The following is a 17,970-nucleotide window of genomic DNA, read 5'->3' on the forward strand; positions in this document are numbered from 1 at the left end:
GCAGCAATTCAACTATAGCTTTACCTTTTATTTCGGTCTTCTATTTGAAGTATGTAAATCATGTCCTCAATAGCCTGGATCTTGGATGGACAGTCTCCCCACTTCAGTTTTAGGCTCTGAGGCCCCGCCGCAACACACTCCAACCGAGGAGGTAGGGGAGGCAACGGCCTCGTGGTTGCCTTTATCTTGTGGCTGAAAGGGCCAGCTCCAATTTCATTGACCGCCTGGATCCTGATCCTACAAAATCAAAATCAAGTCATGTAGAGCCCTCATGTTTCATAGACCACCAGTATTTATTCAATTCAATTAATAAATGGGCAAGATATCATAAAAAATGACAGCTATCAAACACACCTTAGAGATCCCAAAGTCAATGTAAGCTTTATGTGACTTGAGCAGATGCTGGGTATTGAAGCAATTATCAGAGTAAACCCTACTCAGAATTCCAAAATCAAAGCACTAGCAAATTAAAAAGAGTTAACTTTTGTATAGTGCATGAACACAGACTCTCAACATTCAGGCACATATTCACAAGGATACCAAATATGCACATATGCATACAGCAACATACTAACATATCCAAGCATAGGCAAGCTTACAATCCCATGGACAAAAACCAGTAGACAAATCATACAAACACAGACCAATAGCCACCCGTACACACACCACTTTCTCTTCAGCCACCAAATCAAACAGACAAAATTGGCCTGTGTTGTTACTTTTTATTGCTTATCCTGTGTTTTATGCTTGTCTAAAGCCAGACCCAAGTACTAGTAGTTGTAGCGAGAATGACCGAGAGAGGCAATGAAGAAGGTGCCTTGTGGAAAGGTCTTCCTTAAAGAGGATTTTTGGTTGGTATCCAACAGTACTCATCTGTTTGCAGACGAAAATAAGCTGAAGAGGAGAGAAATTGGTATAACATATTGGGCGGGCAGCATAAGAAATCCGGGCACAATGGAAATTTAGGAATATTAGACTGCTACAGACCCACCACCTACTTGAATGACTATTATCTTTCCAGAACCTCATTTTGATTCTTTAGGAACTAGAGAGCGGCCTAGCAAAAAAAAAAAAAATACAAGCACAATTTTAAAGTGAGCATTATAATGCAAGCAGGTGAGGCTGTGAGAGCTACTTACTTGATTTCCGAATACCAAATAAACCCATAACATCTAGTCAATTCATTTTAAGTGACTTTAAACAAGCCACAGGCCTAACAAAAGTCACCCGCCTCAAGCCCTAATTTATGGAACTTCATAGGTGACTCTAAAACAATTCTGCTACTAAGAGGGTGTTTCAAATCTAAAGCCAAATTCAACTTCAACATCTTCCTACATATCATCACAGAGCACTCCATGAAATTCCAACGGTGAGGAACCATTGAAAGGACTAGGGACATCACAGGGATCCAGACCCGGCAGTGATTTAGAAGCTACTCATGCCAATATTCTCCTCACATGATACCATTGAGAAAAAGATTCCTTTTAAGATTGATTAAGTGACAACATCCCAGCCTCGGATCAGGAGGGCCTAGTTCAAAACTAAATTTGCATCATAATGTGTAACAATCATGAGTTCCAATAAACTTAGCCTGATCCAGAACCTTGATCGTGTGTTTTTACTCCTTCATTGTTGCAACAGTTGGTGTTGTTGATCAAGAACATGCCCAGGTCTTATCAGTTACTAGCAGCAAGAACATCAGAGTCCCAAGTTACAACTATTCTCCCTTCTCCTGAGCCAGTCTGACTACTGCTTACCTAAGATAATAAGGAAGTAAGCTCCCTAATTTTCTATGTTCAGTTTCCAACCATGGCTATGGTAAAGTCTCCTTGAAGAATACCCTGAGAACTACTCAAATAAAACAGAACAATAGTGAAAGGCCGACGTGCCACAAGTTTAAAAAACAAAAGTTAAACTAAAGTACGATGAGGAATCTGGTCTCAGACTCAAGACAAAGGTTGGCAAGCGTAAGAACAATGAACGAATATATATATATATATATATTTGAAGATGAAGGATCACAAGAAAACAGCCAGCGCAAAAATCTGGATCCCAAAGCATACAAAGAGCCCCAAAGAAATAAAATATCCAAGAAAGAAGTGACTCAAACAGATAGATTCACCAAAGAACAAAAATATATTTCCACTACGACGTTTCAGCCTCCGCCTTCCTCAGGTAGCACAAGATGGTTAGCTCTGTGGCTGCACATATGACACAGCTGAATTTTCAAAAAGCATCACGAGTGAAGATTCCATTTGGAATGTGGAATCAATGTTGTCCTGAGAGCTCTTGAGATATGCAGTAATCAGGTTGTGTTGTCAGTAATGTTTAGTCCATCAGGATGCAGTGATTTTAAACGAATATATATATATATATATATATATATCAAAATTAGAAAAACACATTTTACTATATATACATAATCATTTAAATTACTGTGCTCCGTTATGCAAATAACCGTCAATCTTCATTGATTCAACAAGTGTGTTATACTATCCCTAGTTTCAAACACCTCCTTTGAGCTAGGCCTTTAAAAGCTTGCCCGAGCTAGCACGCAGAGTCAAGGACACGTTGGAGCCCATCTGCCATTCCAAACCAAGTACCCAGATCCTGGCCAACAGGAAGCACACACAGTACCACTATGTGGTCCCTTCGATCTGGGAAAAATGTGAGGCATCAACATTTTTGCAAGTCTGGGCACAATTGTACACATGCACAATGAGAAAAAAGAAGGTAATATTTATAATAAAAAGTATACAAAATGTGACTGTTCTGCTGCCTCATTCATTAGTACATATAAAGCTAAAAAAAAAACTGCTTTTGATATAAGGTTCTGCCTTACTCCTATGCTAGAGCTTCTTCTACAAAAATTCATTGACAATTACTTTTTCCCAGGTCTGTAGAATATAATTGATGATTTTATCAATACCCTTTCTTTGGACTTGAACCTCAGAATATATACCATGTCAAACTGCACCACAAAAACTTTTGAAATATTGCAGATTCTTTGCTATTCCCTAACTGCAAACAAACGTTGACCTAAGATTATAAACTGCTCAAGTAATATTGAATTTATTGTTACCCTCCAGCTAAATGTCGAGTGTGCCTTAAAATAAAACCCGCCATTAATCAGAAGCTTGCTGACATGAGAAAGGTTTGATGCGAATATTCCCACATGATACGTGCATTTTCTGCAACTCAGAAGCCTTCGTTGGAATTAAAAGGAGGGCTTCTGTCTGCAAGCCTAGGCATTTCCCACACACAGCAATGTCCACTGGGGCGCGTGCCTGGAGACGTACAGAGGCTTTAGGTGTCTGTATGAAACATCGACGCGCTGGACAGCTAAAGGAAGAATAATGTGAATAAGCATAGTTAAGAAGGCTCGGAAACTTAGGGGCAGACAACTGAATATCTTGTGAGAACTGCACGGTACATCTTAGTAGGACTGTCTCAGCAGTTCATCTTTTAGGGCGGTAGCTGGAATGTTATTACATTGAGTAAAAGTAATACCTGTAATTTTGGAGGTTTTAAAATTGAAGTATGAACTTATACATATAAGCAAGTTATTATCTCACTCAAAAGAAATCTTGCACCTGCCCCAGTGCTTAATTTGTAAAAAAAAAAAAAAGTACCCCAAAGCTGTAAGAATGGTTTGGGCGACAGGGACTAGTCATTTTTAATGTATTTTGAATTAAATATTAACTGTTGTTGAGGTCATCTCTAAATCAGCCAGACAACGCCACCTTGTGGCAGACTGTCAAAAGTGCGGTGTTGACAATAAAGGGCCGGAGCTGAGCACCGGAAACCACCGGCTCAAATTTAACACTGCCCTAAATCATCTCAAGAGTCCGACTACGGCTCGCTGGACAGCGGTTATGAAGACAAGCATCCAAACATTTAATTTGACATTGGGCTAAGGCATAATTACACTCTAGAAAACCGCCTCCAAGGCAGATGGTTTCTAACTAATCTGATCTCCAGCAGCTGAGGGTTCCAGAGTGATGTAAAGCAAGACCTCCTGGAGGGTGTGGAGATCCGAGGGAGTATTCGTACTGAGGTTTACTTCCTCTATGACTGATGCGAGCTGAATGCGCACCTATAATCACCACTCGTGCTGAACTCTAGGAGTGCATATGGTCAGAGGTCCCCGAGGGCCCTCCGCCCTCAGGAACCCACCCACTCCTACAGACCACACACAAAACCTCGGCATCATACTCGACTCCTCCCTCTCCATGAACCACCAGATCAATGCCGTCGCTTCCACCAGTTTCAATTGCTTGCGCATCCTCCGCAAGACCCTCAAATGGTTTCCCTCCGACTGCAGAAGGACCGTCACCCACGCGCTCATAACCAGCAGACTGGACTACAGCAACGCCCTATACGCCAGAATCAACAGAACTCTACTACACAAACTCCAAACCATCCAGAACGACGCAGCCAGACTCGTCCTCGGGACACTGCTCCATGAACACATGACCCAACACATACGAGACCTCCACTGGCTCCCCGTCGAGAAGAGGGTCACCTTGAAACTCCTCACCCACACCGTGAAATCCCTCAACAACATCGGACCCAAATACCTCAGCGAGAGAGTATCCTTCCACGTACCCAAGAGGAACCTCCGCTCCGCTGACCTCGCCCTGGCAGAGGTCCCCCGCATCTGCAGAAACAGAACAGTCGGGAGAGCCTTCTCCTACATCGCAGCCAAGACCTGGAACGAGCTCCCTGTGAACATCAGATGCTCCCCGACCCTGCACACGTTCAGGAAGAACCTCAAGACCTGGCACTCCAACTGATCCGGAGGTGCTACTCCCCCCCCCCCCCCCCCCCATGGCCTTGAGACCCTCACGGCTAAGTATCGCGCTTTATAAGCCCCAGATCGCTTGAGAGGAAAAAATGTCCTCCTCAGTGAGTGAGTTTAAAGATGGGAGTCCTTGGGCATACGATGAGGTAAAGCCATGTTAGCAGCAACAACAGAAAATATTTTTATTGCCTTAAGGTCTTTTGGGGAAAAAAACTGATCAAATGAGAGCAGTAATCTGTTAAGAAAAAGCAGTTTATAAATCAGATCCTAACCTAGAATCAACAAGCTGCTTTATTTTTTGTACAAACACTGTCAACTATGGAGTAACGTGCTTCAATTTGGAGACAACTTCAATTCTACGCTCATCTTTCAGTTTCCACGTGGGAAAATATAATAATAAGTCACTTGCTATATATCTCAGTCCATAACACCATCACAACCTCCATGTCTGCATCTGTTATGGATGGAAATTGAAATACACATTATCACATTGTTCTTAGAAATGCTATCTTTAATGGCCATATTGTAAAGATTCGGCTTACATTAATTATCGCTCTTCATTTAACAACAGACATATTTCGCCATACAACGCAATTGATAGTGATACCACGTAAATGCTGTCAATTGGTCTTGCAACCACCAATAAAAGGGTCCAGTTCTAGGATCATGATATGTTGAGTCCTCCAAAGTATCCAAAAAGTGATTGCACAAGAATAACTATAAGTCCAATAATTAATTAAGGAACAAATAATAGCAATTTCCTCCGGCAGCGAAGTTTAACGACTGTAGAGTGTAATCTCTAGTGAAATACACATACCAAGAGACTCTTCCTCAAATAAGAGCCACTTTGCTGCATTTTTCATGCAATTATATGTAGTATACAACTGATCAATATTCAGTAAATGCAAGAGAACTTAAAGCTTTCATCTGACACTGTGGAATCTCGTAGGTGGGTTTCCAAAGAACGTTTTTTTGAAATTGTTCAGTAAGGAGTAATTTGAGACGGCATAGACCAAGTATAGACAATTCGGATTGACTCATCGTATTAGTATGATGTTCTAAAACCAGCAATTAATTCGCAAAACATTAGGCTGTATATGTATTACTTAATCCTCTCTATTTGGTTTGCGGAATGCGCTGCGCATTACAGAATTTAACACTTCTTTTACCTTTTCTCCAAATCTAGATTCAACTTCTTCCAAGTGAACTGCCTGATTTAGTGTCTGCGTTGGCCCCTAAAGGATCAGCATTTGTATGGCCATAATAATCAAAATAAAAAACATTGAAATTGCTTTAATATACTTGAAAACTCAGGACTTCCCAAAAAGCAGCTCAATTTCATCCTTAAATTTGCTCGGTGCTAATCAGACTGAAAAAATGTCAATGATGGTGGAATGTACGTCCTGCAGCAGATATCAGAAGCAAAACGACTGACAACCTGGCAATTCCAGTAAAACTATTTGCGAGAACCTGATCGACCATTTGCAAAACGACTGACAACCTGGCAATTCCAGTAAAACTATTTGCGAGAACCTGATCGACCATTAGCAAATTGCAATACGCAAGGGATCACTTGGCTTTTCTTCGCAGATGAAAACCAAAGCAAGCAACTGATGCAAGAAAATACTACATTCAACAATTACACCCACCAGACAGTAAAGATGTGCCTGACTATCAGAAGGTTCCAAGAAATAGTACTGTGCAAAGGGATGAACGAAGTATGGCGGCTTCTCCAGTCATTTAGAATCAATATCAAAACGTATAGCAAAGAAAACTAGGTAACACAAAAGCTGATCTGGTTTAGAAATTAGCACAAAAGTGTTGGGTCTGCAGTATGTGAAACCAATCACTCCCAAGCAGATTAAATGTAATATAAAATCAAAGTGAAGCAAAGACTTCTGCAGTGGGACACACACTTCCATGAGACGAAATTGCTCTCTAAACACAGAACAATTGATTTCATTCACAACGTTGTGAAAAATTGATTGCACCGAACAAAAAGCAAAAACAGTCAGCAGTTCACTTGAAAGCGATACAGCACTGGCACAAAAAAAAACAGAACATCATATTATGTCTAACAAATGCACTCATCAAACATGAATGAATTGTATTTTGGAAGGACTTGTTAACAGAAAGCTTTCTAGGTCTGTCAGTTCTTGGAATAGTGTTATTAAGTATGAAAAGAATACACAGGGTGGTTAGTATTTAATAGAGTGACTTCTGGGTAAGCATGACAAAATGACCTGGCAACAGTTCTCAACCATGATTTTCAGTATAATTGCGCCGCCGCACAAACCATATATACATTTGTTAGGAATTAGCTGTGCACAGCAAGAACGACCACGGGGCGATTACCATTTAATTACTGGAGTCATTCCTTTTTTTTTTTGGGTGTGGGGCATATACATGTGCTATAAAAACGAGTGAATGCACATGCTCCATGCACACAAATGATGAATACAGAGTCAGGTACACTGTCGGATGTCCACATACAAACAGATGGGCACACAGAGACATAAAGGGACATAGACTCACAGGAAGAGTTGATTCCTTTGTCGCAAATACTATGGCTGTGATTCTATAGTACAGTCGTTCATTAAAATTAGCAATTGCCTAGACCCAGTCGCGTGGGCTTCACACCATCACAAAGAACAAAGTTGTTACTCCTAAATCCATATTCTTGGTCTTTGCACACAGATTAGGGATGACAAATGCATCAAGTTTCTCATTTAGTTAAAAGCTTTGACCTATGTCAAATGCCAAGACTGGACTGATGTGCAAGAAAATCCCACATAAAAATGTAGATGACAGTGGTGGACCCTCCAGTGACAAGCAGAGAGCTGATGTTTCACTGCAGGAAATGATCTAATCACGGACTGAGGGACACACCATAATGACATCAATCAATGCTCAAGGACAGAATGTGCATGAAGTATTTGAGAAGTTCATCCCATGCCAGGTTAAAAAGCAACAAAATAAACAGACTATCAGATTCTTTGGGCACTTCCACTTAATCCATAGAAATGTAATAATACATACTGGAAAACTATTAGTGCTCACCATAAAATACATAATATCAATGGGTACAGACACAAGAGGAAACCAACTTGAAGGAATTTCAACCAAAACCCATTTTGAAACTCTATTAGAAGCAGTGATGTATTTCCACTCTAAATGTCATCACCGCAATCAGATTTTCACTATCTCCTGTGCTGTCTGAAGCTTTGTCCTTACGGGGCATCAAATACTCTCGCTTACTTAAGTTGTTGCAACAGAAACTGTGACAAACAACTGAGTAAGGAGACCATGGAAGACTTGGCACTTGAACTTGAGTGGAAGAACCACTGTTCTGCTGCTTAGACATCTTCACCTTTTTCAATGTAGAATTAACCATTGTTTTAGGTGAACTCAATTGCTTAACCAACCAAACCGTACCCATTGCTGCACCTATGCACTCAAAATATCAGCCAGAACTTGGACATGGCACTTCCTGGGCAAAGGATGGCTTTCTAGAGGCCACCATCGCCCACTAAGAACTGCAAAAATTGTCTCACCCAATCAGAATTCTTTGAAGGCTGGCACTGGCCAGTTTGTAAGCGTATTTTTTAGCTCAACTGGAGTGTCAAGCAGGGAGATAAAACAGGACAAAGAGTTAGAAGGAAGAGGGAGCAAAAACAAAACATTGTGGGATGAAACAAAATCAGATGTGGCAAGGGAGGTAAAAAAGCTGTGGACGAGAAGCAATAAATTTATATGAGCGAGCTTGCAAAAGATCCCGTCGGTAAAGGCAAGGGAACAACAGAGACATGGTTTAGTCAGAAGGAAAACAGGCATATAGGTTTTTAAATAAGAGAAATACATGCTTAAGGAGCTACTGAGATATCAGCAGTCAAATGATGATAAGGGATTAACAACCATGCGTGATAGTTGAGGGGAATATTAGAGGAATATCCTACAGTGCAGACACCCAAGTAAAATGGAGGAATGATAAAAGAGACAATATGGTCTTTCTTGGGAGGTTAGGGGGACAAAAAAAAAATCAACTTCACAAGGGATCAACCAATGTATGTGAATAGTGTGGACGAAGCAAAGCTTTTGGTTTAAGGTCATTAATGCAAGTGAGCAACTGAACCCTAAATGAGAATGAAGGAACAACAGAGACATTTGGAAAGGTGGGTGCCAATCAAGGCATTGGGGATCACACTTGGACCTGTAAAAGAAGCAACACGTGCTGCCACCCTAAGGCTGAATGTTGAATCATACACTTTCCTGATGCAGCGACTGGAATAGCTAGGTAGGAAGGGACTAACTGTGAGAACACAGGAAAGAGGGCAACTCTTAGGAGTGAGATAAAAGTGGTAGTGCAGATAGTTCAAAAGATATAAAAGCTTGGGAAATGTAAGCAAGCACGCAGAGCTAAAGAAAACAGTTAAGTGGGTTATGCAGAGGATTTATCATTAACAAGGCATAGTAGAGGGTACAGAGAAGTGAAGGTTCAGAGGCTTATGGGAGCACACGGGAAGAGAATACACATGCTGAGATTGGCACAAAGTATGAGGGCACATACGGTTACAGGCGGGAAAGCACAAAGGCTGATGGTTGATTCAAGAGCAGGAAAGGAGAACACAGGCTGCTGGATGGCATGGGAGGGCACAGTTCATAGAGATGGGGAACAGTAAGGGCACATGTTGATTAGGAGTCTAAGGAGAGTAAGATTGTTCGATGTCAAGCCATGTTGAGTGGAATCTTATCAAAGGATATTCAATTTCCTCAATTACACATTTCAGAAAGGATATAAAATGTAATTTGTGTGGATAGATATTAAAAAGAATGTATAGCAGGAAATTAAACAATTGACAACATTTTCTATATAACACTGCTGAAGGGGTGAGTGCTCCCAGAATATTAAGGTAGGAATCTTGATGGCACCAAACATAGTGAACACTATACAATATCAAAAGTAAGAATATATAACTCTGCATATTTGTTACTTTACAATATATATAGATCGTCAAGGTGCATGGAGTTAGGAATAGTACAGTTATACTAAATTTATATGCACTTACCCTTCAGCATTTTGTTCCTCGATATTGGTGTACCTCAATATTCCTAGTCTTGACATTCAGTAGTACAGTAAGGGGTAAGATACTGATTTCACACTTCACTGAGGTTACAGCCAACATGCCACAACTAAACAAAGTGCTCATTTGCTTAAAAAAGAAGAATGCATACAACTTTTACAACACTGAACATAACTGTGCTACCCTAAACAGTACTTACTGATATGTGGTTTCTGGAAGCAAGTCCTCAATAATATAACGGGTAGTGTTCCCTACAGGAATGCAAGTATCTCCATGGTCAATGTTGTATGAAACAATATTGGATCCATTGTTGCATGGTTCCTCCCAGTTCAGTACAAGGCACACCGATGGGAAAATGGAGCAGACATCCGTGTGTTCATCCTCTGAAACATACAGTGTCGGAACCACACCAGGTACAGAAGATGGAGTTTTGCACGTTACAAGATCGCTGTATGGTCCTGCTCCAGCTAGATTTACAGCCTGCGAGAGAAAAAAACACAACGGAGTAAGACTTGGCATGCACATACTGAAAGACGGCAATCCTCAATAAAGCAGGCACATCATTAAAGATCATCTGAAAACGCACGTTTGGTTTTTATTGTAAACACTCTTTTGAATGTCTCACATTCCCTTCCCTTTTAAAAGTATGGCCAAGTTGCTTTATTTCTTCACATACAATAGTTTTTTTTAAAAGACCAACACAAGTGGGTAACTCCTCATTTGGTTTCAATCAACAACAAACAAAATGTGAAAATGACAATAATGAGCAGGATAACATTTTCAATAGCTGGAATTAACAGGTCTTAGACCTGGGTCCACGCTTCAAGTGTGATCTCCTCTTTGGATTACACACTCATTTCTCCATGCTCCCTCCACCGGCTTTACACATATATCTAGAAGCCACAGCAAAGGAATTCATTTTCAGTGCCATATTTCCACCAACCAAAGTTGTAAGCACTTGCCCCCTATAGTAATAGCTTACTTATGTGTGGTCAAAAGCATGAGTAGGCCCTGTGGCAAAATATACTAACATCTTTCTTGTGTCAGAGGAACACATTTATGACACTAAACTGATAAGAGACATAAGTGTGTACTCATCCCCCATAAACTAACAATAACAAACTGCAGATAAGCTTTAATGCTGACAGGGAGTGATAGTGGATAGAGCACACAACCTCAGCAGATACAAAATAGAAGTTAAGGAACTATCATAACCATAGCTATCACCTTTGCTTGTAAAAGGTGGAAATAAGTCGTGAACAAGAGACAGAGTATGTTTGACGAGTGTTTAACAGTTTGTATGATTGAGAGACCAAGTAACTAGGGTGGCAATGAATTAAAATGGTAACTGTATCTCGTCGTGGGAAGGTGCTGGTATTTTCTGACAGTGGTTGACAATGAGAACATTATTGGTAGGTATGTTGTTATGGTGGTGAGGTTGTATGGTACCACATAGTATACTCCTTGTATGCCATAGTATGAAGGAATAATTGGAATCCCTTCCTGGTGGATCATTTTGGATATAATCCTTGATTGTGTTCATTGTGCAATGAGGTACTATGGTTGTGGTGACCATTTTGAAAAATGTATTCTTGGATCATACATACCGTTGTGACCATTATATTGCCTACTGCCTTTCTTTTTTTAATTTAAAAATGTAGCTGTGGTTGAAGGAGGTATATGTTTTAGAAACACACCGGTGAACAATATCTGCCTTAATCAAAAATCATAACACCCTCTATAAATAGTTTGATAAAGAGAAGTACATTTATTTTCAAACTAAATATAACTTTTGCCATGTAGTGGGTGTGACAGTAGGGTGAGTGTTTCACCCATACCAACTTTGTGCTGTGTTTTGTGTGATTTTTATGACCAGTGAGAGTTTGAGATGCCTGAAATCAACACTCTTTTCATACGTTTGAGGGGGGTATGTGTTACATTTGGGCCCACCAGAATGCGGGCTTTGCCACACTAAGTTCCAGCATGGCTCCGATTGTAATTCTCATAACCGGCTATGTTTGCGACTAGTAATGTGTCTGAATAATTGGGGTAAGTGTGAAAATGCAAGTGCACAATGGGATCTTCTTCTGTTGTTTGCAAATCATAATATGTTATTTCTAAACACTGATGTTTCCCTTGCTGTTGGGAAAAGGCACATGATTTGGACCACTTTTTCAGCCTTTCCTATGGAGTGAACAAAATATATATACACACAAGACTAATATTTTTGGAAACATTTAAACATATTTCTTTAACTAATGATTAACAATTTTTTCCAAGTAGATTGATTTAACGGTTTCATATTTATGGGCAAAAACCTACTCGGCTTCAAAATCTGCGTTTCTGAAGGGAAATAAAGCTGATATCCGGAAATATCCAAACACATACCCAAAAGGCACAAACATTAAATCTACTGGGCGTAGCCGTTTAGAAAGAATCTTGTTTGATTGGTTCAGCTGTTTTTGAGTAGGAATATTTTAGAACAATCATGAAACAAAGTGAAAACAACTTTTTGGGGGGAAATATTGTTTGGGGCATCCTCCAGCACAAACTGTGATTATGTGACACTTCAAGTGAAGTGAAAATGAAAACCTCTTAGGATCCTGAGCTATTTATCGTGCTGGGATTGAGAGGTCTTGCATCGTCCTGATTCTTGCACGCAATCACCCAAATATATACACGGTTGTCATATTGCGAAAGGTATATGCCACTTTTAGCTTGAGGTCCAAACTACTAAGTGCGTCAGTATTACGGCAGCACTAGAAACAATGGGCAGTCGGTAGTGACAATCAACATAGTACACACTCTCGTCCCCCCACACATATGTACCGCCCACACACACAAGAATACAAACAGACATTTCTCCATAAACAAGACAATGAGTTTTAAAGCATCTAAAACTTTAGACAAGCAGGAGCCAGTCTAATGACAGAATATGATTATTTCCCTCCCCCTGGAGATTTTTTCATATGTCAGTTGCTATAGCAGAAAATTATGGTGATACGTCATCTTTAAAGAGCGCACAGCGCTAATGGAAGCTCTGTGGCTCCAGGGACATGCTTCATCTAATGAAAGCCTCCTTCTGCTGTTGAGGAAGATGCATGCTGTCAACAGTTACAGGTAGAAATGCCCAAGGCTTGGACCAGATATTGTGTTTTTCATCATGTTCCATCGCAGGGAGTTATTGCCATGGCTAGCCGGCTTTCTATAATCCACTTTTCAGAACACGCGATGAGGACGTAGGGCGATATCAAGTCCTTTTAAGGTGAAGGTGAGATAAATAAATGGGGGTCCACTCAATGCAAGGCACAATCTCCTCGGTGATCTGAGGACTACTCCTGCAAGGGGACCTATCATCAAGGGTTAGATCCGGGAAAAAAGCCAACCCAGAAAGTTTGTGTTTTCAGAATATCAAACATACATTACTAGCTGAAGGGAGGATTAGGAGCAAACAGGTTAAACAGGCAATAAAGCAAAACACCAACAGCATACCAATCCCAGGGTGTTGCTATCAATAGTGCATCAGGTGCAGTGGCACCGGAGCCGAGAGGCATGAGGGAGCCCACTGATGCTACACTATTAACTGTATTTTAATACCCAACCAGGGTGAGAGGGCCCTATTTCCTTGGACAATTGTAAGTTCTCTCCTATCCCACAACAGGAAAAACATTTGAGGTATTAATGGCGTAAACAACATTCCCATTTAAAACTCAGCGAAAATAAATCACTTTTTCTAAGTAAATTATCTCTGGGATATTGAGCATGTTTTTTAATGACTCAGAATGCTAACTATTTAAGTAGCATAATTGTCATAAGCGCCCCCAGAGGGATTTTGAAACTAATGACAAGTAGATGTTTAATGTTACCCAACTTGCTGATACTCCTTTTATTGTCCTCACAAGAATGAGTGGATGGTGGGATTCGAACCTTTGACCATGGAGGCAAACACAGATCATAAAGTTGTATGAATTAGGCAGGTGAGCCACCACAACAGGTGACTCCGCGGACCTCAGCAAGTATTATATAGAGAGGTACTGTACACACTCTACCGATACAGGAGGAAACACAAGGTCTGGAGACAACTTTCACTGAGACATTCTGTATTTAACTACTAAAGTGGAGTCATGCACACATCAGAAGGCTTGTACATTATATAGAATCGAAAGTATAATCCAAAACTATGCATCTATTTTCAAATTCTCATTACATAAGTGTTTTAGATCTCCTTGCTGTGCAATTTTAGGCTCTGCCTCGCTATCTTGAAGAGATGTTTTCATGAGAACTAAATATAGAATCCACGTATGTCTTTGTTTAGGTTTTATCCTCTTCTTTGTTACGATCTATAGACCTTTGGTCTCTGAATAGCTAAAAAATGGATTTGCACACAAGTGACTTAATGCCCCTTACTACACACAGTACATCGCGCCCACAAATCTTTCGACCGAGTTCAAGGGTACCCAACGTACAGACATTGCAGATCTTTAGGATGACCACTGAGTATGTAAATCCAGTGCCATTTAGATTTAATGTATGTGGATATATCTTATGTACATTTTGAAAAGCTGGAATGGATACAACACCCCTACTGCACATACTCCTTATCTAGTTTATTTCATAATAAGAAACTATAAATGTCCTCACTACTATTTTAGGTCCTTTAAACATCTGCAAAAGACAAAAATTGCCTCTACTCACTTGAATTTCAGGCACTATCATTAATTAACTAAATGGTACATCAAACTCTGAAGGATGAAAGTCTGAATAGGCTTTGACGCATCTCTGAGCTTTTGACATCTTTCTTTTCATTATCTTTGCATTGTACATCGCTGCACGCCCCTTGACACCGACTGACATCAAGAGCGATTGAATACATTTTGCTTTTGTTGTTACGATTTTGTGATTTCTAATTAGTGATGTCAGAGGCTGATGACCGAGGTGGTGGTGACCACCTGCTTCGCGGGCATAAGACAAGAGGACGAGCCAGCTGATGAGAGAAAAAAAACCACTACATCTCAAGGGTGATGAGCTATTGCAGGGAACCTACATCGAAAAGAACACCGTATAAGAGTGAAAGGGACGATGAAGCACGCTAAAGCCTTCAGGGGAAATTCAGGGACCGATTTTGATATTGGTGGATGGATTAATCTCAGTTGTCCTGGTGGAGGACTTTATGTCCGCCAGGTCGAGACTACTCCACCGGTAAAATTTATGAATGACCACCAAGCTGGTAGTCATTTATAAAGCATTGGCAGGAACCGCCGTGACAGGCGTTCCTGCCAATGCATTTTTCTGATTGGTGCCTGGCTCTGTTAGCGGGACAGAGCCCTGCACCAAACAGTTTTTTTGATTTTCAAAGTGAAAATCCCGAAACAGGTTTTTATTTTTGAGAATAGAAAATAAAAAGCTTCTCTCGCCTTGGGAGTCCTTTCCCATGATGTGGGGCGCATTCAGCCATTTTCAATGTCCCTTACCGCCAGGCTTTTCCGGTGGTGACTGGCAGAGAAAACTGACCCGTAATTCTATTAAATTTGGTGGGTGGAACAGGTCGGCCCCTGACAGCCTTATCTGTGCAGGGCCATCAGAGGGGATTCATCACAGCGGAGACGAATAGTCTCTGCCATGATTAATCCGTAAGTCCACCCGCATATACATTTGGCAGGCGGACTGCATTCTTGGCGGTAAGGGTTTTCCATTGCCGTTGTGATAGGGTACCCTTACTACCAATAATTAAATTGGACCCTTAGTTATGACCTGATAGCCACATTTATGGATTTTTTTTAGCTAATAACATTACTGAGCCATGAATACCACCAGCAAGCTGGCTAAGAATTACTGTAAGGGGTTTAATGAGCTTTTACCAGGGCACTGGAATTATGCCTTTGTGCAGCGGTGTCATTTTTTCACAAAATTATGAATATGCTGCATATGCCACATAATCCATCATTTGGTGCACATTCGGTAGATTTTAACAAAAAAAAGATTTTGTTTCTAGCTCAATAGGGTCAAAGGCTAATATAAACGCAGCCATGTGTTGCAGTGCAGTGGAAGGACCTTTGCAAAGTTTGATTGGTCACCTTTCTGTTACTTATTGGTAAATTGTGGTGAACTGGTACTAATGGGGTGCAACCTATGCCCAGACAGTGTTAACAAGTGTGAAAATGACAAAATACTATCACAAAATGTGCTGCATCATTCTTTTGACCCTGGCCTCTACTCCTGACTCATAGCAGGTGACAACTCTAGCTACTCATCAATCCCTCCATCAGCAAAGGATGCACATGAGCAGCAACATTGAGAAGGCCCTTCCTCAGGACTCCAAATTACCACTGCAACTTCTCTCAAATGTTACAGATTCAAGTAAGGTATATAGCTCATTCAGTCGTTTTTTGGTCGAGCCTGGGAAGCGTATGCGCTGCTCTGCAGCATGCTGATTTGGAGTATGGAATAGAAGCCCCGGCCAGTCTCCGCCCATATTTGTCATTGGCTTCTGTCATTGTCCTTCGTAAATGCTGGCTTATGATTCGTTCATAGGCTTGTTAGTCCCTCCGTAGTACCACCTTGTCTTCATTTGTAACCTCCCAGGAGGACTGGCCCTTTTACTTCGGTTGTTACACGGTGAGTCTTTTTTAGTCTGTAAGCACTATTATCTTTAACGAGCTTCTCCTACTGTACACACAATATGCTTTCCTGCTACAGATTCAGTGCGCCAAGCGTGCTTTCACTTTTCGAGCAGCCAGGACTATGGCGGCCACTTTTTTTTATTAGGGCTCGTATTCACAAGAGTAATTAGCAAAACAGATAAATAAAAGGCATTGTCATTTACAATGCCAATAGCTTAAACTGTCGCAAATGGAAGTCTTATTGCATTGCAAACATTTGTTTTTTTTGCATCCTGGGATTCGTAGTCCTTGAGGGTGAACTTGATGTGGTACTCACCCATGGACTTGGGAAACTTGAAAGGTCTGCTACAGCTTTTCTGCTGCAACACCACAACATGAGTAGCTACTGGTTGCCTAGGGTAGCTGCTGCTAGCCATAACAGGTGTTCAAGATGCTAATGTATGTTTCATTAGATGAATCACGCCATATAACTAAAGTCCTTTCATTTATTAGTGGCTCGGATTATGGCAATTGGTGAATTCCTAGATGTGCAAATTACGGTAAGAAAACAATTTACGGCTTTTTCAGATACTTTGCTGCAGAATGGTAGCGGGTACTATTTTAAAAGTTAAAACATTTCTGCTTCTCTTCTGAAAAGGTCCTGCACTTCTGAGCTGCCATAACATCAGTTCAGATGATGAATGACAGCACATTACCAGAATAAGCACACTTCAGTTATGATAGTTTCTCGTATGCAATATCGTATAATAATAATTGCCGCACAAGTATGCTTTAGAAAAGACTGCTTGTGCGCATTCGACATGCGACCTATAACACTATTACACAGTATAATGAGACAGCAAGACTTTGATTGCCTGCGCATGGTTAACACCATGCAATACAATTGTCCAGATACTTGATAGCATGTCACATTGCACTATACTGTTCTCAGCAAAAGAAAAGCAATATAATCAATAGCAAAGGTTTTCGCAAGAGCAAACTTGAGTCGAGCGAAATCTTCCAAAGAATGGGCTTCAATTGCTTTAACTCGTACATGTGGAGATTGGCTACAGTTGGAAAATAGGTCAATTTGCTCAATGGATATAAAGGGATCTTTGATTCCAGGAAGAGTTACTGGCCATTGGGGCCTGGGCTGATTGTCAGGAAGATGGTGGAGTGATATGCTTTGCCCCACCAGGGAATCCTGATAAAGAGGAAGTGTAGTCCACTGAATCTTTATGGGGCATATTTCAGTAGAAACCGACAGCCAGGTGTGATCCCCCATTACTCCCCAGGCCTGTGTTGTGGGTTACTCAGAATTGGAGCCATTCCTGCTGTGGCAGACTGTCTCTTTGACAAAGGGCACTGCAGAGGTTGGAACACGTCAAAGGAGTTGACGACCCCAACAGAAATAACAAAAGTGATCAAGTAAATCACGTATGTGCCTGGATTAGGAATATACAGTGGCAGCACAAGTGTCACACTT

The 17,970-nt window shown here is 40.8% G+C and overlaps 1 protein-coding gene across 7 annotated transcripts in view; it reads right to left on the reverse strand.

Annotated features, from left to right (window-relative positions):
* Positions 1-17,970, reverse strand: part of FNDC3B (fibronectin type III domain containing 3B) — a 561,687-nt gene that overhangs the window by 50,683 nt on the left and 493,034 nt on the right. For all 7 annotated transcript variants that reach the window (XM_085635440.1, XM_085635435.1, XM_085635438.1 and 4 more), the window contains 2 exons: positions 10,085-10,365; positions 25-237 (listed from right to left, as the gene is read on the reverse strand). In XM_085635440.1, the coding sequence (XP_085491566.1) occupies positions 25-237; positions 10,085-10,365 (494 nt within the window). The remainder of the gene's footprint in view (positions 1-24; positions 238-10,084; positions 10,366-17,970) is intronic.

Source organism: Triturus cristatus, chromosome 11 (genome assembly GCF_964204655.1).
Source record: "Triturus cristatus chromosome 11, aTriCri1.1, whole genome shotgun sequence".
Classification (NCBI taxonomy): domain Eukaryota; kingdom Metazoa; phylum Chordata; class Amphibia; order Caudata; family Salamandridae; genus Triturus; species Triturus cristatus.